Source organism: Gopherus flavomarginatus, chromosome 6 (assembly GCF_025201925.1).
Source record: "Gopherus flavomarginatus isolate rGopFla2 chromosome 6, rGopFla2.mat.asm, whole genome shotgun sequence".
NCBI classification, from domain to species: domain Eukaryota; kingdom Metazoa; phylum Chordata; order Testudines; family Testudinidae; genus Gopherus; species Gopherus flavomarginatus.
This window is the reverse complement of record NC_066622.1, coordinates 80,511,274-80,536,838: the sequence shown is the minus strand read 5'-3', so window position 1 is coordinate 80,536,838 and position 25,565 is coordinate 80,511,274. Positions and strand designations below refer to the sequence as shown.

The following is a 25,565-nucleotide window of genomic DNA, read 5'->3' as shown; positions in this document are numbered from 1 at the left end:
CCCTAGACTGACTCCTAAAGGAGGAATAAACATGCACACACTCACTTCTGTCTCAGGATCCCAGGCAGATCAACTCCCCCTTTTTTGTGCCCCGTTTGCCTATAATCAGGATTCGAAGCTCTTCAGCACATTCCATTCATGCTCAATATAAATAAATACAAAAGTTAAAAGTTTGGAAAGCTTGGACTGCAGCCAGCTTTCTTGGTTAACTGGACCCTTTGTGGAGTTTGAAGGGTGTTTTTAAAAAGAGGAAGGAAAGATCAGTTTAAGAATCTTGGCTCAGCCTTGGAGTATTTCCTCCCAGAGCTCTGGCTAAACCTCAGCACAAAAGCCTGGACTAGGAGACTATGTAAACGGAGGAGGGACTCTGTATTGCTCCTCTCCTCTTGGACTAGGAGAGAGATCCCCAGACAGAGCTTGGAGGCTTTGAAACCATGCTTTTCATTTGGGCTTTGGCTTTTATTTTAGTGCTTCAGGAGCAAGCTTTTTCAGGTAAGTGATTCCAAGCTTGAAAGGAACAGACTGTAGGATAACTAACTTCTTGAGTGAAGGGCTTGCATGGGGAAAAAAAGTAGATAAATTTCTTTGTATAGGTGCTGAAATCAAGTCAACAAGGATTTTATGTGAAGATGACATACGTAGTGTTTGTAAAGCACTATATAGGAGAGGTTCATATTTTGTGCTACTAAAATGCATGTGAGCATTACAGTTCTAGTTAGATATGTTACAGGATAGGAGATGTTTCATCACTCATGAAACATACCATCACTGAGCTATTGCAGAAATTTAGAACCACATCCACAGGCTGCTTCTAATGTCCTGCATGTTTATAATTATAGCTGTGGCAGTCTTAAATAATAATGTAGATATAAAATCATCTTGAACTAATGCCACATGGGCACTGGGAGATCAATGTCCCAGGAGATCAGAAAAACGTTTCCTTAGAGGGGAGGAAAATCTACCTTAAAAATTTTCCATTAGTAACAACAAATTCTGTTTCTGGTGCTTTTGCATTAGGACTTTTACCTGTTCCTGAGCTGTCTAAGCACATAACTCTACGCATGCTGAAACCACGGTGATGATGAGCCTAGAATAAGCATGTAGACAGAAAGCACACTGGTATCTATGTTTAATTTTTATTAGTAGTACGTCTAGCTCTGGGCTACCCTCTAACAAAATTGCAGCTGCTTTTCTGGTGAGCACTGAAATCTATTCTCAAGCAACATTTCCATTTGGCTGGTTCAATGATTTATAGTCCCCCTGTAACCACAAACCTTGGATTGCCAAAATGTTTGTTTTATGTGTTTTTTAATAACTAGAACCGATCATTATTTACCCTTTCCTATTACTTCTTCACAACATGTAACTTTTTGGATTTTATGACAAGGTAGCAGGTTTTCTTTACAACCAAAACAGTTTCTGAAAAACCAGTGGTACCTTTCCCCTCCCAAACCTAGGCCAACCTTTGCTGTTATTGTACAAGCCTACATCTTTCAGGGATTATGCCAGTTTTCAGCCTAGAATGGGGCACTAATTTTCCTTCACTTTATAGGAGCTCATTACCCTTTCCTGCATTATTGTGGCTTTCAAGTAGGACTAGCTGCAAAACAGTGTTTGTGTTTCATGAAAGATTCTGAAATGTAGAAATTTGTTTTCATTCTGATCCAAACAAACATGAGCAAGACTGTCCCAATAGACAAGAGACCAGGGACGGCTCTAGGGATTTTGCTGCCCCAAGCAAGGCAGGCAGGCTGCTTCCGGCGGTTGGCCTGCGGAAGGTTCGCTGGTCCCGTGGCTTTGGCGCGTCCTCTGAAGCCGTGGGACCAGCGGACCCTCTGCAGGCAAACCGCCGAAGGCAGCCTGCCTGCTGCCCCCATGGCACCGGCAGAGCGCCCCCTGTGGCCTGCCACCCCAAGCACACGCTTGGCATGCTGGGGCCTGGAGCCGCCCCTGCAATAGACCAGGGTATTGATTGGGAGCAGTGGCTTGAACCTGGGCCTTATACATCCGAAGTGAGTACCCTAGTCATCAGGTTATGGGTATTCTGGGCCCTCTCTCTCCTGCCCCAACCTGAGGAAGTTTTCTCTGAACTAATACACCTCCAAAAATTGGCATTTTCCACCAAAATTATGCATCTCTGAAAAATTCTCAACCTGCTCTACTGACAAGTATCTTGAAGACGACTAGTGCTGGCACGGAGTCTCCTAGATTAACACACATATGCTCCCTACATAACAGCTGTGCTTTGCTATGGTTTGTTGGGCTATTCGATGGGGTTCTGCTGCTGCTGCTAAGGTGTACTAGGCAGTCTGGTGCACTGCAACGGCTGCCTCCTCTGAACAACTAGTTCATTCAACTCATTCAAGTACTCCAGCGTGATACCCCAGGCTGGGCAGCTCTTTAAGGTGCTCAGTAGGCTGTTCTGAACTCAGTGCTGAATGACCTTAGATCAGCAACCAGACCTGGATGATCAGCATGCCTGAGTATCTGAGAAAGAAAAAACTGCTTCAGATCAGTCTATTCCTGCCAAGATTGGCTGCATGCATCTTACAATTGCACAGTGATGTGCTTTGAATCCAGGAGTCTACACTCCACTGAACACATTTCTCAGCTGGAGAAGCGAATCCATAGTTAAGATTTTAAGAGCGTTTCCACTGCAAGCTAGATTTTTGTCCTCTATCTCTCATGTCATAAATCAGTTGAGTTAGTTCACATTCCCCTGTCATGGACGTTTAATCTCCATATGCAACTCCAGAAGTGCCGATACACAGCCTTCATCATATGCAGGAGTAATCTTTGGATGGGTTAGAGTTTACTTCACTGCCCTTTTCCTAGTGCCTAAAAAACCCCAATTCCCATAGCAAAGCACATGGAGACCCCGAATTCAGTCACTGAGGATTTTCAGCAGTGAATGCATAAGGTCAACAAAATCAACTCAAAAAAAAAATTCAAGTTGCAACTCTACATAATCTTATCATGGTAAAGCAGCACAAATAACTTAAGTTTTACAACATAACATGGCTACTTTATAACCCACACATATTAGCTTCACAGTTATAAACAAATTAAATCTAAATAGGTCAGTCTCCACAGAAATGGAGTGAGAACTAACTCAGAGTTCCCAAAAGCAAAGGTTGAGTGCACTCAAGTCTGCGTTAGTCTTATCACCAAAATCTGTACAGTCTGCTGAGTCTAAAGCACTGTAACATCATCATCTTCTTTCCTCTTGCTTGTCAAAGCCTCCAGCTGAAATCCATGCAGACTCTTCCTCTGCTGAAATCACTCAGTTAGCTAATCAGCTAATTAACCAACCAACCACTTGCTTTAAGTATGTAGATAAAAGACCCCTGCAGCAAAACCCTTCAGAGTTAGGGGGAAAACAGCCTGCTTTCTGCTCTGGATTCAGCTTCTCCCAGCCCACACAGGGCACATGGCCTTTTGTAAAGCAGCTGTCATGACTGCTTGCCCTCATGGAGTCTGAGTAGAGCTACAGGGAACTTATTGAGCATACCCAAAACTACCACACCCAATTCCAGAAACTTCTAATTGTGCATCTGCCTAGCAACAATGAACCAGACAACTCATTCCTACCTCCATAGATCTCTTTAAGATCTATCTTCCTATTAAGCACCTAGGTTACATGGACATTGTTATCTGGGAGCTCTAATGGGAGAGGGAAAAGGAAGGTTGGCACAATAGAGGGGATGTGTGTCGGGATACAGGGAGGGCTGTGAGCAGAATAAGATCATAAGTACAGAGTCGGTGCTACCATTAAGGCGAACTAGGTGGTTGCCTAGGGTGCCAAGATTTGGGGGCACCAAAAAGCGGTGCCCCCAATTTTTTATTTATTTATTTTTTTAAAAAACACAGCAGTTCCTCCCCGGGCACACAGTCGCTGCTCCACTCCACAATCAGCTGTTTGGCGCTGCAAGCCTGGGAGGAGAATTAGAGCAGGGGCAGCGTGTTCAGGGAGGACACAGAGCAGAGGTGAGCTGGGGTGGGGAGGTGCCGCACGGCCCCCAGGCCAGAGGGGTGGGGAGCTGCCGCAAGGGTGCCTCAGGGTGGGGGGGAGCTGCCACAGGGCTCCCCACCTCAGCTCACCTCTGCTCCGTCTCCTCCCCAAGCACGCCGCCCCCGCTCTAATTCTCCTGCCTCCCAGGCCTGCGGTGCCAAACTGCTGTGGGTGGGGAGATACTGCACGGCTCCCCAGAGGGTGGGGGGGGAAGTTGCCGCGGGGCGGAAAGCTGCTGCAGGACTCGAGGTGGAGGGGACAAGGTGGAAGTTTCACCTAGGAGGCAAAACTTCCTTGCACTGGCCCTGCATAAGTACAACCATGCTGGGTCAGACCAATGTTCCATCTAGCCCAGTATCCTGTCTTCCAACAGTGGCCAATGCCACATGCTTCAAAGGGAATGAACAGAACAGATCATCAAGTGATCCATCCCCTGTCACCCATTCCCAGCTTCTGGCAAACAGAGGGTAGGGACACTTCAGGATAGGGCCTGCCCATCCTGACTAATTCTCATTGATGGGCCTATCCTCCATAAACGTATCTAGTTCTTTTTTGAACCTTGTTATAGTCTTGGCCTTCACAACATTCCCTGACAAAGCATTCCACAGATTGACTGTGCATTGTGTGAAGAATCAGAGGTCTGAAGAAGGGATCCAAGTAGGATTGGGCTTTTTACCACATTTAATAAACCCTTCAAAATTCCATGTTCCAGACTTTACATTCTATTAAGTGAAGTTTAGTTTATTATTAAATTCTGTGGTGTTTATAATCTTAACTCCCAAGAAAGCCAGGGGTCAGGTGGAATTTATAAACCCTGTGCTGTTCAGCTGTATTTATAACTGTAGTTGATCTGCTCTGGCTGCAGGAAGCATTGGGTTTAAATGTTGGAATCTTGTACATTGAAGATATACAAGGCCCTCCTTAACTAGCGAAATTGCAATATTAGGCTTCCACTGCATTTTTGCAAGTGGATGGCTGACAGTGGAAAAATCACCAAAGTAATAGCAGACTTCGTTACTGCAAATAAGGTCTATTACTTTTCCACAGCTTGTTTGCAACTCAGCTGTCAGAATATTGCAATCATCCTGCAATTCAAGTAAAGCCTTAAATATACCATATTTACACCACATGGGAGATGGAACAATAGGAAAATGTAATCTATCTACAGCAAGCTCCCAGGAGTAGCTTTGTCAGGGGAAAAAAACAAAACACGAAACAACACACACAAACACACACCTTTGCCCCAGACAAAGGTTCCAAAAACATCAATTACTCCCACTGTACTGTCCTATTTCCAGTACAAGCTACCTACTCACACAAACAGCCCATACAAACTACATTCAGTATGGAGCTGACAAGCTAGCCCCAGAGCCTTCTGGCATGAGAGGCTACAACAGCTTTCACTCTCTTATTTACTAAATACAAATTAAGAGATATGCCTCCTTAAGCGGAGACACAATTTCTATCTCCTTATCTACTGTAAGAAAGATAGGGTATAAAACAAACCTAGTTAAGCAACTGCTTAATGGAGTATGTGTACCACCTTTCTTGGGGTTCTTTTAAATTCAATTAACACAAGAACAGGATTCAAGAGATCAATTTAGTATTATACATCCTTAACAGCAGCAACTAATAATGATAATATATGATATAAGAAGTCAAGAAGTGGTATTGGACTATGATTTGGCTATATCCACAATAGAAAAATAATTTCTTATATTCAGTCACTATACTGGTGACTTCTTTTAGATTTTATGACTAATGGTTTCTCATAACAGGGCCTCACTTGTGTCAATTGGTTATCAGCTCTGGTGTAGCTAACACAACAGAGGAAAAACAAATCAAAGCTAGATCACAAAACAATTGGGTCAGTTACTCACATGCCAATTCACCAAAGTTTCCCTCCCAATGGATCTATGGCAGTCAACCCTTGTTACCTGTTTCCTAATTAACAATATTAGTCCTAGGACCTGACTTACACTCCTACAGATGGAGCGCAGTTCAAAAAGCTTGCGCTCTTGGTCTCATTTTATGTCTACATACACCTAGGACTTGAAAGGCTGTGTGAAGCCATTGACTATGATAAACACATATATACTGTTCTATAATCCTAATTAACAGTACCTTATTCAGTTTTAAAGTTACTTTACAGCAATCTTGATTGGAACCAGTTACAAAACAAGACACCCTGTAACTCTGTGACAATCTTTAGAACATATACAGGAGCATATACATTTTCTTACTAATTAGGTACTCTGTTTCAGGAACTGATCAATTAACTGATTTGGGTCATCACTCAAGAAAGTCTGTATATTACTTTAGATTACTGATCTTTGTTCAGTCATCAGTTTTCAGCTCCATTATTGTATCAGGTGGATTGAGGGATGGACACAAGTACCATCTTTTCCCAGTGCGCTAGCAGGAAACCTATATTGCTGAAAAATGGGAAGACAGTTGAATGTGCCTCTCCAAGACAGGCACTTGATGTCACCAGGAGGGCTCCAAGCCCTGGACCCCAGTCTTCTCTCTTCAAGTTGTCTTAGGCTTTCTGGAAGCAATGTGCCGAAGGAGAAAGGTAGTTTTATCCTATTTCTGCTGAGTGGCGCAGCTTGACTCCTTTTCTTGGAGGTGCAGACATGGGCAAATCAGATGGTTACTCACACTTCTTCCAAAGATTCAAAATCTCCAACCAAAATGTAAGTCTTCCTCTCTCACCTTCCAATCAGGAAACAAGACATCAGACACCCACCCCATCTTAATGTTTTGTAGCAGCACCCATCACTCCAATGACTGAGTGCCTCAAAACATCAGATTAGTCTTCTAAAAACTCTAGTGTATAGTAGCACAAGTGCCATTACATGCTGCTTATTTTCCTTCCAGATGAAGTCATCCATACACTGCTATCCACTGACAATGGTCTTGTAAAAGTGCCAGATGCAATCTCCAAAACAAAAAATATATGTATAACAAATAAAATAAAGGGGCACATCTCCAAGGCTCTAGGTACCCATCCCATAATTTACACAACCAAATAAAGTTAATCCATTTGCAGGAGCACTAAACTCCCCTCCCCTTTCATAAATCTGCTTTCCTCCAAAAGCTCTGCAGCAGTTTGCACAAGTAGATTGGCAGCATGGCCTGGAGGTAATAGTCTTGGGCTATTTTGGATGCATGTTCCAGAATCCAGGGCAGAAGACCTGTCACACAGAATGTTGTACCACCTGCCCCCTCTCTTAAAATCACTCGTCATACAGAACAAGAAAAAGGCTAGTCTCTCAAGTACCAACATCCTTGGGCTTGTCTACACAGTAGATTAATGCACTCTATGGGGTGTGTGATTTCTAAAGCACACTAAAGTGTTGCACATTCATTAGTTTGCATAGACCCTGCTGGTAAGCACTAAAGGTTCTCCTCTGCACTTTAATATAGAACCATTTCAAACAGCACCATGTTAAAGCACACCAGCAGGGTCTGCAAGGACCAGTTAGTGTGCAAACCATTAGCGCACTTGCAAAACCACACCTCCTTAGAGTGCATTACCTCACTATGTAGGCAAGCCCCTAAGACATTTAGGGCTTTATAGACCAAAGCCAACAGCTTACACTGAACCCAGAAACAAGCAAGCAGCCAGTGCAGATCATGGCGCACCAGTGACACATACTATCACTGAAGCATGGGCCACTGCATTCTGTATCAGTATAAATCTCCAGATAGAATCAAGTAGTTGCCCCAGGTAGAGTGAATGACAGTAATTCCACCATGGGGTGACAAAGGCATGGATCACAACAGCAAGATCTGCATCCAGATTAAATGGTTGCAGTCTCCTGGACAGGTGCAGATAGAAGCAGCAGGGTCCAGGGATATTTTTGCTGATTTTGCCACCAAACAAAATACTTCGAGGCACCAAACAATGTTGCACAACACATGCACACAAATGGCAGGAACAATGCCAACAAGGAAAACTAAGGGCTGGTTTTGTAGTGTGCCTATTTTTTATGTTGTCTTTATCTGTTGTATTAACTCCTCTGGATACCCAATGCATCGGAATTCCTTGTCTTGGTACTTCCCTTTTTCAAAGGAAAGGTGTTTAGCATTTATAGCAGGTACTGCATGAATAGCCCTGGAGCCTGAAGTCCTAGAAATTATTTTAAAACTTTTTACAGTTAATGAGTAAATTCTTCCTCTCCAGTCTGCACTGCAGACCTTTATCTGTAGTTTGGGTCACTTTTGCATATTCTACATTTGCTCTTTATAGAATTTGCAACGATGTTCTGCACTGCGAGTTGGAGGAGAATCAAGGTGCATTTGTGCAGATATGCAAATCCTTGCAGCTACCTCTGGAATGGAGCATAGAAGACTATGCACAATATACCATAAACTCAAAACAATCTTTGCTTGTAACTTATTACTCCACTGAGCCTCATCAATATAAATTCCTAAAATCCAATAGCTGAACGTTGTATCTTAACTGGAGGTTGGGGGTGTGCGGATAGTAGCAGACCCAGTTAGCGATACAATGAGTTCATCCAGCACCTCTAACCCTGGAAATGTGAGCATAATTGAGACTTGGAATTCATGGAAGCTGAGTGATGCCCCTAGGTAAGGCCCTAACCAGCACTGATCCACATCACAAAAAAATCACCATATATAGTCTACCAAATTAAGCATGGCAAACAGGGGCTAAGGGCAGGGCAGAGCAGGATCAACTATCTGAAGCTTGCAGTGGGCCTATTTTACACTAAACCTCCAGTTAGCTAACCACATCAGTCCCGTTTTTGTAAAGTGCATAATTTGCTGGGATAACAAGTTATTTAAAGTGGAGCACAACACTGTATTTCGATATGGAATCATTTAAGCAGGGAAGGGCAAAGACCTTGGGAGGTCAGGGCTTCTAGAAACCTCTCAGACTGTTGTTTCGGTTAACCATGAACTTTTCGTAAACCCGCTCTAACCTCCCCACAACCCCATGGGACACAGTCAGTCATTAAGAGACACACTTGTGCTATGTATCAGGATTAGAAGGATCCTTATATTCAGTTGTACACCTCCTCCCCCAACACACACAGCTGTTATCTGCATCAGTTACACCCTTCCTCTCCCCTGATATATTATTCCCCCCTTCACCTTTTGGAGATTGTCAAGCTCTCATACTTGCAATCTGGTTCCTGTTTTAGTCTCACTTGTCTGTCATTTAGCTTGCAGTCTTCTCTCTCTGATTTGTTCCCTCCCCCCACCCCCTTCCCCACACATACTTGCTTGAGCAGATCACAAACCTGGTAACATTTCAAAGCCTCCAGGGTGATGAAATGAAGTATAGCGAGTGTTGCAGATTCATCAATTTGAAGGTCAGAATGGACAATTATGATCATTTAGCCTGAGCTTTACAGGCCACAGAATCCCACCTAGTAATTTCTGCAGCAAGCCCATAACTTCCGTTGAGCTAGAGCACATTTTTAGAAAGCTATCTGGTTTTCATGTAAAGACTACAAGTAATAGAGAATCCACCACATCCCTAGGTAAATTGTTCTAATCGTTATTTACTCTCACTTTTTAAACAAATTTATTTCTAGGCTGAATTGGTCTAGCTTCAGCTTCCAACCACTGGACCATATTATGCCTTCTTTTAGGCTGAAGTGCAAGTTACTGTCAGAAATTTTTTCACCAGGTAGCTACTTGGAGGCTGAGTTTGCTTATCCCTAATACTAAATCAAGTTAATGAAGTTTGAGTTTTTTGTGAAATAAATAAAATTATCTAAAGCTTTCCACTTATTGGCAGGGGAACGATAAGTGACCTCTGTAAATTGGGAATTGATCCCGTGCAAACAGGCACACATTTAATGGAAGGCACGTTTGTAAGATAATCACTACATGGATCAGAGGGGGTTCTATATGTCATATTTTTATTGGAGTCAATGACATTACTAATCTTAATCACTTCATCCCCAGTGGGATTTTTCTTATGTGCACAGCGTCACTCCACCCTTGGCTACAGTCCAACAGTACAACTGTCTGTTATATTTTAAGATAAGCAGAATTTTCTCTAGTTTGACATACATATATCTGATTATTAAAGGATTAAATATTGATTCAAGTGTCCTGTTATATAGCTTGGCTAAATCTACACCTGGGTGTGGGCAGCTGTTGTGCAAACTTCCCTTCCCACTAGTCTTCTGCAAACAAATAATCAGTCTTGACCTGTAACACTGTCATAGGCCTCTAGGTCCTTATTCTAACGCAAGCACATTCTCAGGACTAAACTAGGAAGATCTTTTACTTGTGAGTTGAACCAATAACATGACATCCTAATGGAACACTGATCTTGGGAGTAACACAGGGTTTGTCCTGCCTGCAAAGTCAACTCATGATATAACTTTAGTGTTGTCCTTAACTTGAGTCCCATCCATGTACAAAAACCCATGTGTGGTGGTGCTTTTAACTCAAATTGGCCCAAGTGTCGGTGGTAAAGACTAAGCTCAGATTAGAACAACTCATCAGTGCTAACATGACCCTCTGCAGTGTGGAGACAAGCTATCTCCAGATGAGTGGTGGTACTCCTTCAATGCCTTCCCACAATTCCCTTCATCTGCCAAGAAAGGACAAACATTGTCTCTCACAGTTCACTGGAAAAAAAATTCATAGAGCAGCTCAACTTACTGCCATGCAAAGAACCATGGGACATGCCCCCAGAAGCCTTAGGGCCACTCATTGGTGAGCGCAGTGCCAGTGGGACACAGGAGCTCGAATGTTACAGTATTTCAGTGTGTGGCTGTTCTCCCCAGAGCAAGGTTAACTCCAAAGGAATAGCTTGAGTGTAGATAACGAGTCAACTCTAAAGTGAAGACGTACCCACAGAGGAGTGCAAGTAGATTTGTTTGTTTAGTTTGCTATGTCACAGCCAGCTTTTGAAAGCAATTACAGGAAATTACTGTTACAACTGGGATTAGACTGGCCCATATGCATATCTACAGCTGAGAGCGCTTCCCTACATGTCATCAAGCAAAGAGTTTCAGCTGATGAGCCATGTTATGTCTAAAATCACTATGTAACCCAATATCAAAATGTACACATCATTTACTGGTACAGCATGGCAAACATTCAACCCATTACTGAAAGTTATGGGCCTGATTATCTGTCACCGTGTGTTGTCATTTACACCAGTTCAGTTCTCATCCAGCTATAGTAACAGTGGGACTGCTAGTGTAGACAAGGCACATGTGGTTGCTGAAAAGCCAGCAGCCACATCACCCAAACATGGTGCTTCATGTTGGCAACCACCTGGAGCTCTGTCTACATCACTTGTTTGTAGGGTGGCCAGACAGCAAGTGTGAAAAATAGGGAGGGGAGGGCAGGGAAAATAGGAGCCTATATACAAAAAAAAGGACCTAAAAATCGGGACATCTGGTCACCCTACTTGTTTCCACCAGTGGTAGCAATAACCAGCAGCGGTAACACTGGAGACATTGGAAAAAACAAGAGCTGGGGGCTGATAGCTTCCATATGCTGTTAAAATTATCTGCAGACAATGACAGAGTGCAACTGTTTGTAAGGGGAGGAAGGAGCCCAAGGTGGGTCAGGTATAACAGCAGCCATGGCCCTAAAAACCTCACTAAGGTTTGCAGTGTTATTTCACATTAGCCTTTTGGCTAAGCTCAAATGAATTGACAGTTAATTACTGTAACTATCCCCTATTAAAAGACTAAGTTCTGTCCTCTAGGGATGGAAAAGAGCTACTAGACCAGAATCCATCCCAAATTACTCCATCTCTTTCCTACATTTCCATGGAAGCTTTTTGGTAAATCTCTGAATCAACTGCTAACGATTTCCTGGTCCCTCTATAGTTACAGGCTGTGCCACAAGGAATTTAAAGTTACTCAACTCATTGGCATAGACAAGTCAGTACAGAGATTTTAATCAAGAGAAAGGGAATGGGGGAAAAAGGACAGCATAGTGCATGTAGCAGCCTTTTAAAAGTTTCCAACTGCATATACAATGGTCATGGAAACTAACTCTTGATAGCACATGAATGTAGTTCCCTGTTACTGCAAAAAGACTAAGTTCTCTGAAAAATAAGCCTTCTTAATAGTTAAGCTATTTCACATAGAGTTGTAAAAAACATTTGAATATTAAGATGTCGACCTCCAGAGTGAGTAGTTTGGGTTTTAAAGAGTCTACTTAGAATTTCGCTTCCAAGAAACAGACTGTATCCCAGGGGTCTTGGCCTTTGAGTAGAGAGAAATTTGGCCCCAAACTACTGATTTTTCCTCCAGATTGAAACATTATTGCAAAACATCTAGTCTGCTAAGTAAATACAACTGCTTGGAAGACAAGATCATTATGTCAAAGTTCCGTCTCGGAGAATTGCCTGACAACCAGAAGTCAATCATACATACATACACACACCCCTAAATTTCCAAGAGTGACTAGTGATTGAGTGCCTAATTTGAAACATTGTCCCACCCTCTGAAAACTAGGCCCTTTTAAGCTATCAAATTGAGCACCCCTCGAAAAATTAACTACATTTTCAAAAATAACGTTATCTATGTAATAGTGTATAAAAATCTATGTATTGCAGTACAAAGAGCAGTTGGCCTTCAAGAGTTCTTTATTATAAACTGCCTATCAACATTTTACTCCGGGAGAGTGTGTAGATTCTACTGCACTTCTAAATCCAAGTTTTCCCACATGACTCTTCTGAAATAACAGAGCATGTGCATGGGAACACCAGAATTGTTAAGGCGTGCTTTGGCTACATGGGTATGATTTGTAGCTGCTGACTTATTCTTGACCTAGCTCTTGTTAATTTATTATAGGTGCACTCTCCCCCACCTACAGCTTATTCCTGAAACAAACTCCATAAAAAACACACTAAAGGAGTCCGAGTTTTAGAACCACCTTTAGATATAATTCTTACCCAGCTATCTTGAGACAGTCTTTGTATTACACTCTGTGAGTGTCCTCTTGATCTCCCAATGAAGTGTACCTGCCCTACTTTGGAAGGACTGCTGACTCATCCTGGCCCCACCCAGTGCACACCTGTTTAGAGTAGCACTCAGGTCAAGCAGCATTATGTTGAGGTGCTGCCTACAGAATAGAATCTCACTGGCACCCAGACAGACAAGGCAAAGTAAAGACAAAAGCTGGTTCTTTGAAGAAGGCCTAATTGTATCATCCCTGCTTCTAACTCCCATTTTGCCACAACGTAGTCAGCAGTATTCTCCATGGCTGCTACATCAGGGCCAAGATGAAAGGAAATCTAGTTGTTCCAGGCACTGCAGACTGTTGGAGGAGTTAGAGAAGCAGAGAGAACCCCAAGGTCACAGTCAATGTCTAGCAGCACAAGCAGTTACCTTTCCATTCATGCCAATAGAGCCCTGTGTTTTCTATAAACTACATGAACATTATGATCCTTATGAGAGGAGGCAGCATTGGCTAAACACTAACTTCCTTGCATTCTGTTTCCATAAAGTGAATAAACTCAAATGAATCTGACACAAGTTAAAGCTGACCAAAGGCTACTTTAACAAATGTACACTACAGTGCTGGGTCTCTACTCAAACCTTCCCATATCCTCCTGATCCAGCCACCTACCATTAGATTATCCCAGTAATTAAAACTAAAGAGAATAATATTCCATTGTGGGATTTTTACATGAGGGTGCATTTGCTGTACTAAGCTCAGAGCAAAAAGAAATCAGTGTACATCAGAGGCTATTATAGACGGCAACATTCTTTTCCATTTGCATGAATTATGTGAATACCACACATTTTACTTTTACAGCATTTACCCATTGTGATTAAACTTGGGGACGTTCTCAACAAGCTGAATTAGAAACTGTTTCCTTCATATCTGACCCACCACTATGCTCTGTTAATAAGTCAGCTTTGCTGATGAGAACACTGCATATATGAGAATCATACATGTAACTTTTGACAAGAATAGCAGCAGGCAAGGTACACATGCAATTCTCCTTGACCTATGTCTTGTAGACAGGAAAGGCTGCAATTTGCCGTGCTGCTGAATCAGATCAGGCTTAAACTGTAAACATTGGAGCTGGAGAGAGATTTTATTATCCTCTCTCAGTAGAATGGAGCTTAGCCCATTATGATAATCTTACATAACTGTCAAGCTCTAAGTGCATATGACAAATTACTGTTTCATAATTGATTTATGCAGTCAATTCTTATAGCCAGACTCTGGTTTTACTTTTAGTTAAGATAGCATAAAAGTGTTTCCAGAACATCAATAGTAGCAACAAAATATTGATGACTGTAGTGTTCTATATCTATTTGCAGAATAGTTAGTAGCTATGAACAAGCCAAATTCCAGCAGTCCTTGCTGAGAGTTAAATTGGCACATTACTTTAGTAGGATTCAGTCCCAGCAGCACCACCTATTGCTGAATTCACTGAAACAAACCAAAATCTACCTTCAAAGAGAAGAATGGAAATGGTCTTTATTTAAGCATTGACTAGCCCATTTTAAAGTAAAGACTAGATCACATTCTAGATTAGAAAAAATTAATCTAGTGTGACAAAGTTCCTCCTCTACCTTGGTGGGTCCTGCGCTTATTGGCAGATTTGCTCACCTCAGCGATCTTCCCCTCTAGTGGAACCCACAGTCTGGGTCAACTCCTCCTGTGTCTGATCAGGAGTTGGGAGGTTTGGGGGGAACCCGGGCCCACCCTCTACTCCGGGTTCCAGCCCAGGGCCCTGCGGTTTGCAACTGTCTATAGTGCCTCTTGTAACAGCTACAGCTCCCTGGGCTACTTCCCCATGGCCTACTCCAAACACCTTCTTTATCCTCACCACAGGACCTTCCTCCTGGTGTCTGATAACGCTTATACTCCTTAATCCTCCAACAGCACACCCTCTCACTCCCAGCTCCTCAAATGCACACCACAAACTGAAGTGAACTCCTTTTTAAACCCAGGTGCCCTGATTAGCCTGCCTTGATTGGCTGCAGGTGTTCTAATCAGTCTGCCTGCCTTAACTGGTTCTAGCAGGTTCCTGGTTACTCTAGTGCAGCCCTTGCTCTTGTCACTCAGGGAACAGAAAACTACTTATCCAGTGACCAGTATATGTGACCTCTACCAGACTCCTGTACCCCACTGGTCTGGGTCTGTCACATAAGCTTCAGAAAATTTCTTCTATCAGTGACACTCCAGCCTAGTGGATGTGCGGATGCAGTAAATGTGATAGATCGGGATTCTAGTAAGGCTTTTTGAAAGACTGTACTCAGAAGTTATTAATGTTTCACTGTCCACCTCGGAGAGAGTATCTAGTGGAGCCTTGCCTGGGTTCAGTCCTGAGTCTGATATTACTCAATATTTTCATTAGTGACTTTGACAATGACATGGTGAGTATGCTTATAAAATTTGCATATTACACTAAGCTTGGAGAGATTGCAAGCAGTTGAGAGTACAGGATTAGAATCAACATGATCTTGACAAATTGGAGAATTGGTCTGAAATTAACAAGATGAATTTCAGTAAAGACAAGTGCAAAGTACTTCACTTAGGAAGAAGAAAAGTCAAATGCACCACTAAAGAATGGAGAATAACTTTTAGGCAGTAGTAGTGCTGAAGAGATCTCAGGGTTATAGAGGATCACAAGCTGAATGAGTAAACAATGTGATGCAGCTGAAAAACAAAACCAACAAACAAAAAAAAAAAGAGCCATTATCATTCTGCAGTGGGTTAACAGGGGTGTCACATGGAAGACATGGGAGGTAATTGTCCCACTCTACTCCACACTGGTGAAGCCTCAGCTGGAGTAATGTGTCCAGTTCTGGGCATCACACTTTAGGAAACATGTGGACTAATTAAGGAGAGTCCAGAGGGGAGCAATAAAAATGATAAAAGATTCATGACTTATGAGGAAAGGTTAAAAAACTGGGCGTGTTTAGTCTTGAGAAAAGACAACAGGTGAGATCAGGTAACAGTCTTCAAACATGTTAAGGGTGGTATTTATAAAGAGAACACAATCGTTTTTGTTCTACTTTCACTGGACCTGGAGAAGTAACGGGCTTAACCTGCCGCACGGGAGATTTAGATTAGTTATTAGGAAAAGCTTTCTAACTGTGAAAGTCATTAAGCTCTGGAGTAGGGTTCCCAGGGAGGTTATGGAATCCCCATCACTGAAGGATTTTAAAAGACAGGTTGAACAAACACCTTTCAGGGATGATCTAGGTTTATTTGGTCCTGCCACAGCACAGGGGGCTGGACTCGCTGGACTCTTGAGGTCACTTCTAGCCCTACTCTTCTAAGATTCTGTTCAAGTGACAACTTTTAGTTTAAACTATAAAGTGGCTAAGAGCCAGAATAACTGTACTTAAGAAATTCAATAGAATTTTCAGCAGCTAATATATAATTTTATACCATTTTCCCTCCCTACAGCTTGTAGTAGAGCAGGGGGGAAGGGAATGGAAAAGGTGGTAAGCCAAGAATCACTTCTCAGACTAATTTAGTTAAAGTTAACTTGGACAAGGTAAAGTAGGTCTAAGCTAGATGGTGAGTGAGATCACTGACATTTTGACTAAAGCTCTGAGTTGGAAGAAGTGTGTATTTGAAATACAATATTCAAATTGCCCTCTCTCAGTAAGCATGACAGTAACTCCTCGCTTAGCATTGTAGTTATGTTCCTGAAAAATGTGACTAAGTGAAACCATGTTAAGCGAATCCAATTTCCCCATAAGAATTAATGTAAATGGGGAGGTTAGGTTCCAGGGAAATTTCTCTCACTGGAAAAAAGACTAGATTATATATACAGACGCTCCCTGACTTATGCAAGCATTCCATTCCGGAACAATTTGTGTAACTCAAATTTTGTTTAACTCGGAAATGTATACCTGACCATTACACAAAAAACACCCTCCTATTTCTGGCTTACGGAACTTTTTCCGTAAGTGCAGATTTGCGTAACCCGGGGGGCATCCGTACACACACACCCACACACACACAAATTTTAAACAAAATTTAATACTGTACACAGCAACGACGATTGTGAAGCTTGACTGAAGTGGTGAAGCCGAAGGGTGGGCTATTTCCCTGGGAATGCCTTACTGCTAGATGATGAACTAGCATTCGGCTGAGCCCTCAAGGGTTAACACGTTGTAGAGTGTGAGGCTACATTAACAAGGCAGTACAAGTGGAGGGAGGGGAGACACCATGACGGAGAGAGACAGTGATGCAGATTGCCCTTTAAGCACGCTGTCCCCACTCTAAGTACATTGCCTTTTTAAGTAGGTCAGCAAGTTGATACAGCAGCTGCTGCCAGCATGCTCCCGCCAGCATGCTCCCTTCGTCCTGAGGTCTGTTGTGTCCCCCCAAGCTCTATAGAGATGGGGTAAGCAGAGACAGGAGCAGGGAGAGGGAGACACCTGACATTAGCCCCCCCCCACTTCCTCCCTCCCCCCAACTACACAGCAACCAGGAGGCTCCCAGGAGCAGCTTTAAGGTAGAGGGCAGAAGCAGCACATGGCAGTGGGGGGAGGGACAGCTGAACTGCTGGTAATTGATAGCCTGCTGGGCTTCTGCCACACAAGGAATTTAGGGGAGCAGGGAGCTGATGGGGGTCTGCCAGTCCACCCTGGTTCCAAGCCCCCACCAGTGAGCTGCAACGGGCTGCTCTTTCTGCAATCAGTGGACAAAGCAGGCGGCTGCCAAACAATGTTATAAGGGAGCATTGTGCAACTTTAAATAAGCATGTTCTCTAATTGATCAACAACGAAACAACATTAACTGGGACAACTTTAGAGACTAGCATTTATTTCAGCATGATCTTTCGTGAGCTATAGCTCATTTCTTCGGATGCATAGAATGGAACACACAGACAGGAGATATTTATACATACAGAGAACACGAAAAGGTGGAAGTATGTATACCAACAGGAAGAATCTAAATCAATTGAGATGAGCTATCATCAGCAGGAGGAAAAATAACTTTTGAAGTGATAATTAAGTTGACCCAAAGAAGGTTGAGGAGAACTTAACATAGGGAAATAGATTCAATTAGTGTAATGACCCAACCATTCCCAGTCCCTGTTTAGGCCTGAGTTAATTGTATCTAATTTGCATATTAATTCGAGTTCAGCAGTCTCTCTTTGGAGTCTGTTTTGGAAGTTTTTCTGTTGCAAAATTGCCACCTTCAAGTCTGTCACTGAGTGGTTAGAGAGGTTGAAGTGTTCTCCCACTGGTTTTTGAACGTTATGATTCCTGATGTCAGATTTGTGTCCATTTATTCTTTTGCGTAGAGACTGTCTGGTTTGGCCAATGTACTATGGATCAACTTAATTATCACTTCAAAAGTTTTTTTTCCTCCTGCTGATGATAGCTCATCTCAATTAATTAGACTCTTCCTGTTAGTATGCATACTTCCACCTTTTCGTGTTCTCTGTACGTATAAATATCTCCTGTCTGTGTGTTCCATTCTATGCACCCAAAGAAGTGAGCTGTAGCTCACGAAAGCTCATGCTGAAATAAATTTGTTAGTCTCTAAGGCCACAAGTACTCCTGTTCTTTTTGCAGATACAGACTAACACGGCCGCTACTCTGAAACCTGGGACAACTTTAAGTGAGGAGTTACTGAACTCTATATTGTGGAGCAAGACGATAGGCAGAATAGGCTAGTGGATAGGGCACTAGATTAGGAGCCCAATGATTCCCATCCCAGTTCTTCCTGTGACCTTGGATGAGTCATTTCACCTCGCAAGTTCTTATCTTTCCCCTCCCAGCCTTTACCCGTCTTGTCTTTTTGGGTTGCAGGCTCTACAGGGTGGGCCTGTAGGCTCAGCTGACATATAAGAAATAATAAAATCTCTTCATTCAACTATAGAAAAGTTACTCAGAGCAACTTTGGCAAACTTTTCTTCTGATTGTACAAACATGGTTTCTAGGAAAGCCTGTTGCGAAGAGAAGGTAAATGATAGTGTGGGGAGAGACTAGGGGTGCTCATAGATTTTAGCTGTTGTGGGGAATGGAGGCTGCATGAGTCGTAGGGAAGAACTTAAACATAAGCTGTGACTGACATTGATCAGGACACACAGGAAAATGAAGACTGACATATGGATGATTTAAGCAGCAAGCTTAACTATTAATTTAACAGTGAAGAAGGGCCTCTCTGCCCCAGCTCTTTCACATCAGGCATTTAAGTGGGTCCAATGCAGCTTTACAGGAAACTTACCATATAATACAGGGGTAGTCAATGAGTGGACCCCAGGCCAAATCCAGACCACCAGATGCTTTTGAATGGACCCCAGAATCTTTTTATTTACTTATTTTCTTCTCAGGCGACTGGACCTTGAGTATGGCTTGACCAAGAAATCTGGACTGTGACAAAGTAATTGACTACCTGATATAACCCATAACTCCCTCTCCCCTGTGAAGAGGGGCAAAGGGTCCCTAAAGAAGGACCTGTCAACAAGTCTTCAAGACTTGAATTTGTTCATATGCCAATGGTCTGCCAGTGAGATCCCAGGTCTTATTTCTGAGAGCTAGCACCCCTCCCCTTCCCCGTCTGTATGGCTTCAGTTGAGCCATGTAGATATTCTTCTTCTACATTTTGGCCACCCTCTACCTTTCTCTCAGCCTTGTGAGCTGGTGCCAGCAGTAGCCACCAGATATAAGGGCTAAGCCAATTCCCATAGGTATTGACAGAAAAAACTCCCAATTACTTCCATGAGTGTTAGATCAGGCCCTTTTAAATAGCAGAATGTGTCACTGTTATAAGATCTTTCTCCACTATTGCTTTAGTGTGTGTCAGTCATCTTTTAATAGAAGTGTCTTAAAATTAACTCAATTATTTGTTTAGAATCACAAAGTTTAAAGTCAGAAGGAATGCCTAGATCATTTACTCTGATCTCCTGCATACCACCAATGCCATCCAGCATTCACACACTAAATCCAACAACGGAAATGAAACCAAAGGAAATGAGACACACATTGCTCTGGGTTCTGTACAAACAGAGACAATCCCATCCCAAAGACCCTAAAAGGCTAAATAGATAAGATGTGAATTAATTTGTTCACAGCAGATCAGGAAATAGAACACCTGTCTGTGGCTCACACCCTTTTCCACAGGACTGTCCTTTCACATTCAGCATTCCCAGCTGAAATGCTTGTGTCTTTGGAGGTACCATTAGTTATTAAAAAAAATTTAAGAACTGTTTAGGATTTTACACAAAAGCTTACAAAACCCTAATGCAGCAGCACATAGACACAAAAGAATTATTAAAGGGAAATCATGAGATGGCTACATTAATGAATGAATGCTGACAGACTAACCCATACCCAGGGTCCTCTCAGAGGCTACAGACAAGAAAATGAAAAGTGCACTAATATGAAGTGAAAGGAGCTCATTAGTTCCCTCAATCAAGTCCCTGAGTAAATCAGGAGGAAGAATAATGCAAACAAACAGCACTACTAAGCAGATAAACAAAGATTAACAACATTATAAACAGCTCCACAGACACACCATTTGTCAACAAAACATCATTTGTACATGTCTTGATTATTTCTCCTCCCTGCTGTGAAACTAGAGCAACAGACTTGTTCAATGGCAACAGGCATCACCAAACAGATTGTATCCCTTTCAAGCAACATAAGCAAACAGGCACGTCCTTCCAGTCCAGGGTACACCACTTTCCTTAGAGAAAGGCTGGTATAGAGTCATGTGGAAGTACAGCTGCACCTCCTTGACCATCAGGATATACATTAGTAGAGATACAGCAATGTTATGGAAAGCATAGAATATGCATACAACAAGGGCTACATAGCACAGAAGAAAATCAAGCTGTATGCTTTTTGAAACCATTGATCGCAACAACCCCAGTGTGTGTACCACAACGTAATACCCCAGGGCCTGGCTTACGGGGCTTAGTCATCAGGACCACAGGTTCAAAAATCCTATGTTGGTGTTTCATTGCATTCTCTTTAACATCCCAAGAGCCCTTCAGTCATTAAAACTCCAAGCTGAGCTGCCTGATGGAAAGTTATCACACCACTGTAATTGTTTCCACAGCTGCTGCAGATCCTGTCAGCGTACCACCTGGAAGTTCAGGGAGGAGCAACTGGTGCAATGAACACAACACAATCCATAGGCAATTAGATGCAATTGAAGAGGTAAGAACTGCTGCCACCTGGCCCCAAACCTTAGTCCCAATAGGCTGACCAAAAAGATGGAGCAAAAGGCCACATTTTCAGGCAGTTTTCCCTTCCAGATTCAGTTTAGCCAGACCTTCCAGATGGGGCAAGGGCTCTTGCACTATCTGCAAAAGAACTAAATGCTTAAAGGCAAGAGATAAAATCTTGATGCCTCTGAAGTCAATAGGAATTTTGCCACTGACTTCAGAAGAGCCAGGATTTCACCCAAGGACATCTGTAAGTAGCTATTCCAGAGCTTCCATGGAGATTAGGCTAGACCTGAGAGAAAAGGAAAGGGACATATCTTTCCATGCGGTTGTTTAGTTCTATGTTAAATCAATTTACACAATTCTTATATCCCTCCCAGGCTCAACTCAGTTCTTGTCAGCCTTCACCACAGCACCAATTCCCTGGGCTATTTCCTCCTGGGAATCCAAGCACAACAGAAACCACAATGAGCTTCCATCCCACCTGGGCTGCAGCTAATTTAAATCAAGTCTCTCTTCTGCCTTACTAGAGCACTGACACACAAGATTTTTGCCTCACAGAAAACCTCCAGGACCAGACTACATCTCCCCTGGAACAGATGAAGTCACTCACTTCTTCCTCTCCCTGGTCCTCTTCAGGAACACTGGCCCCCAGGGCTGCCTTCCTGGAGCCTGGCCTTTGTTTCAGGGCTCACTTCAGAAACTTGCCACGCCCCTGTAGCTCTTTCTGATAGGCCCACCTTTGCTGGCTTCATCCATTCTTAAAAAAATCCTACAGCCTGCATAGGTGTGGCAAGGCAGGGTATGGCTAATTGAACAGGGCTAGCCATGGTTAAGGATCATATTGACTTATTACATTCACCCCTTGATTAACTATTTACTAAGACTTCACTCATTCACCCTTTATAAACTGTTTATAAAATTACCTTCAACACACCAACCCCAGCTTCTTAGTGCTTCATAATATAGGCTGCAAATAGAATTTCTTTGAATATTGGATTGTCCCAGGACAGGACTAGTCCACCCTACCCCTTCAAACCCAGAAAGTTTCCACTCTCAACCCCCACCCTCTCATCCCCATTCTTCCCAAAATGTCTTCGGAGAAGATTGCTTGTGCAGCATGGTCGGAAGATTAACAAACCCATTACCTATTTCCAGGTGCTAGACTGGAGAAAAGCCTATGGCAAAAGGGTCTGTGTCCACATCAGTGTTGATGGCTGAGGTGTCAAATTTATGACTGGGTTTATCTTGTAGCTCACAGCACTATTTAAATTACTCCTAGTGCCCATCCAAAGCTGTCACATCATATCAGGGAGCGGCAACCTTTAGCACACAGCTCCCCAGGGTAAGCACGCTGGTAGGCCGGGCTGGTTTGTTTACCTGCTGTGTCTGCAGGTTAGGCTGATCACGACTCCCACTGGCTGCAGTTCACTGCTCCAGGCCAATGGGGGCATGGGAAGCGACAGCCAGGACATCCCTTGGCCCGCGCTGCTTCCCAGTCCCCATTGGCCTGGAGCAGCGAACCGCAGCCAGTGGGAGTCGTGATCAGCCTAACCTGCAGACACGGCAGGTAAACAAACCAGCCCGGCTCACCAGGGTGCTTACCCTGGGGAGCTGTGTGCTAAAGGTTGCGGATACCTGCATCAGATCACTATTAGTTGTGTGAGAACATTAACACCAGTTCCTTGCAGACTTCATGGCTGAAGAAGGCTGGGCTATTGCAGAGGCTTAAAATCCAAATAAAGGCAGTGAATGGATTTCTAGTCAAGTCTGGCCCTTTATTGTCTTGTTATAGTGTAGGAAGCACCTGCAATACACAATTTAGGTTCAGCACCAAGTGTTTTCAATGAGCACATGGGGTGGCACCTAATCTGTCTTTTCTCGGTTCTTAACAGGCAATCGCTCCACCAAGCATCTCTGACCTAGCTTTTCCATTGGTTGTGTTTTCCTGGGTGTGCTGCCTGCTCAAACAAACACATCCTTTCCAACCCCCCCCTCCAAAAGCCAACGTTATGGATAGCTCAGTTTATTGAGTTGCTACATATGTAAAAAACAAAAATTCAATGAAAATTCCATCTCTCATGGCCACCAGAGGTCAGTATGACACAAAAGTTATTAAACCAATAGGCAGTTCGACTGACTGGATGAGTACAGGACTTAAAACACAGTTGTAGCTGATGTCCTGAGCCTCAGTTAGTTGTTTTACCAACAGGCTTGATAGTCTTTCCCCTCCATCCTATCCTGACTTCCCTGCCTCTATTTTTATTAGCAGGTAGAGAAAACAGTTGAGTATCTAGAGTCAGAAGTGAAGACATTACTGAAGGACATCAGTGAAACAGCATGGAGTGCCCCAATCGCTCCTGGAACCCCCCTTGTGGACATTTTTGATGGTCTGTATCTCCTAGGGATAGTATGTAGTAAGGTCAACAATAATTTTTGTTACACTACACCCAAGTATCTGATTTTTTCCCCCAGTTGTAGACCCACATATAGTCTTTTGAAAAATCACTGGAGAGACTACATTTTTGATAGCCTGAGTTTACTTTTGAAATGAAGAGCTTGAACACCAAATGCATGCATGTATGACAAGCATCTGCAAACCAGCAGGCCAAGAGAGGTGAAGTAACTTCCATGAGGTCATACTTCTATACAAAGTATCGGGGGTAGCAGTGTTAGTCTGTATCCACTCCATGCATCTGAAGAAGTTTTTTACTCACAAAACCTTATGCCCAAATAAATCTGTTAGTCTTTAAGGTGCCACCTGACTCCTTATTACTTCTATACAAAATCTTTTATTGCATTCATCACCTTAGTAGCTGAGCACCTGCCAGTCATGCATTAAGTGAAGTGAGTAATATCGGTCACATGGGGTTTGTTCTCTCTCCCATTTGCTCTTCAAAGGAAAAAAAACCTGTGCGTGAAATATCGGGTTTTGTTTTGGTGAATGTTTTGGTTATTTAATGTACACACAGCTGGGTGTTTTGAGAAGGCAGGTTGCAGAAATATGCTTTGCAAGTACTGGCACATGGAGCCTGAGGTTTATGATGGACCTTGGTTCATGAGAGAGTTCATTCCAGTGCCTCAGCCCCCCTGAGAAATCTGTCTCCAGGTCAGCATCAAGAGCTGGGTTTAGGACCAAGGGCTCCTGCATCCCAGTCCTGTGCCTATTCATTAGACCTTGCTGCCTCTCCATTAACTGCAGTTACTAGTCAGTAATTAATGCTCTCCCCTACATTAACTAGAATTTTTTCCAAAAATGAATAAGTTTGAGGGACTATAGAATGGAAGTCAGAATTAGGAAAGAAGATAGAGTTATGTATATTTTACAAGGCATAGTATACACTATTGGGGGGGGAGGGAAGAAATTGTTGAATGGTCCAAGAATTGTGGAGAGATTACAGGGGTCTCCCCTCTGTGAGCCAATGAATCAGTAGAGCCTCTCATATACTTAAAGCCAGTGTCTTATTTATTCTTTAAAGTGTCAAAAAAACTCACACACATGAAATATCTATTTGGCCTTCATAGCACCAAAAATAATATCAAATCTTCTTCCCACAGATTCCAGCTGAACACCAGGACAATGGAAGAGAACAGAATTTAATAATATTCCAAAGCATGGCTGTCTTAGACAGTTGCACTTTGTAGCTTTAATAAACCTTGTAGGATTTCTATAGATTGAAGAGGGACAAAGAACACTGAGAAGTCAATTACTTTGCATTTGTGCTTTGTAATAAAAAGAATTGCTTTTCAGATATTGTTTTAAAGCTGTATCTTACAAGCAATCCAGACCCCACACTTGACAAAAAGTGCATTTGGAGGGTAGAATTTTCAAAGATGCCTTGATATCAGCAGTTTTGAAAATTTCAGCCTGATCCTCTCTTATCACCTGGGCCAGATCACACCTGACAAGCTCATCTACCACAATCTCAAAGTCCAGGAAGCGGCTGCTACTCTTGTCTATCTAAGAATTCAGCTCTTGTCACCAGTGTGTACTGGTGACGACATGTATTCACCTGTGGTTTCCTTTCAGAATTTTCTTAACACGCTGCTAGGCTGTCTGGCAGAACAGACAGAACAAGGGGTGTTCTGACTTGGGATATAAGCACATCCCTACCTTTGCCTGAATATCTGAAGCCAGAATGTTGGACACATTGTTACCGCCTAAACTGGAAGTGCGGTCACATTATAACAGCGTCACACTGCTTCCCTCGGCCTTTTTGTGGTGAGAACCAAATCTGGAGCTGAACTCATTCCAAGGCCAAAGATGGAAGCATTCACAGCAAATAAAAATCTAAAGGCCGAAGGCCAAGGAGCTTATTAGGTGAAGGTAAATTTATTCTGAGAAAGGTTTTACTAGGCAAAGGTTAAGACTAATTGAGCTGTAAAACCACAGTAGGCAAAGCAGGTTTTAAAAAAAGTTTGAAGTCACTT

The 25,565-nt window shown here is 42.8% G+C and overlaps 1 protein-coding gene and 1 long non-coding RNA gene across 3 annotated transcripts in view; both read left to right on the top strand.

Annotated features, from left to right (window-relative positions):
- Positions 1–25,565, top strand: part of LOC127054338 (uncharacterized) — a 788,041-nt gene that overhangs the window by 377,028 nt on the left and 385,448 nt on the right. The window lies entirely within an intron of this gene.
- On the top strand, positions 100–24,884 carry LOC127054299 (placenta-specific protein 9-like). Of its 2 annotated transcripts, none has more exons than XM_050960389.1 (4): positions 100–492; positions 21,026–21,126; positions 23,407–23,524; positions 24,693–24,884. In XM_050960389.1, the coding sequence occupies exons 1-4, from the start codon at positions 435–437 to the stop codon at positions 24,701–24,703; spliced, it is 288 nt and encodes a 95-aa protein (XP_050816346.1). In that variant the 5' UTR covers positions 100–434; the 3' UTR covers positions 24,704–24,884. The 2 variants fall into 2 exon arrangements, with proteins under 2 accessions (XP_050816346.1, XP_050816345.1); XM_050960388.1 differs by having other exon boundaries at positions 131–492; positions 23,404–23,524.

Coding starts and splice junctions, on each gene's coding strand:
- LOC127054299 (XM_050960388.1), top strand. CDS start 435: ATGCTTTTCATTTGGGCTTTGGCTTTTATTTTAGTGCTTCAGGAGCAA. Junction 493..21,025: donor TCAGGAGCAAGCTTTTTCAG/GTAAGTGATTCC, acceptor TTGTTTCCACAG/CTGCTGCAGATCCTGTCAGC. Junction 21,127..23,403: donor AATTAGATGCAATTGAAGAG/GTAAGAACTGCT, acceptor TATTTTTATTAG/CAGGTAGAGAAAACAGTTGA.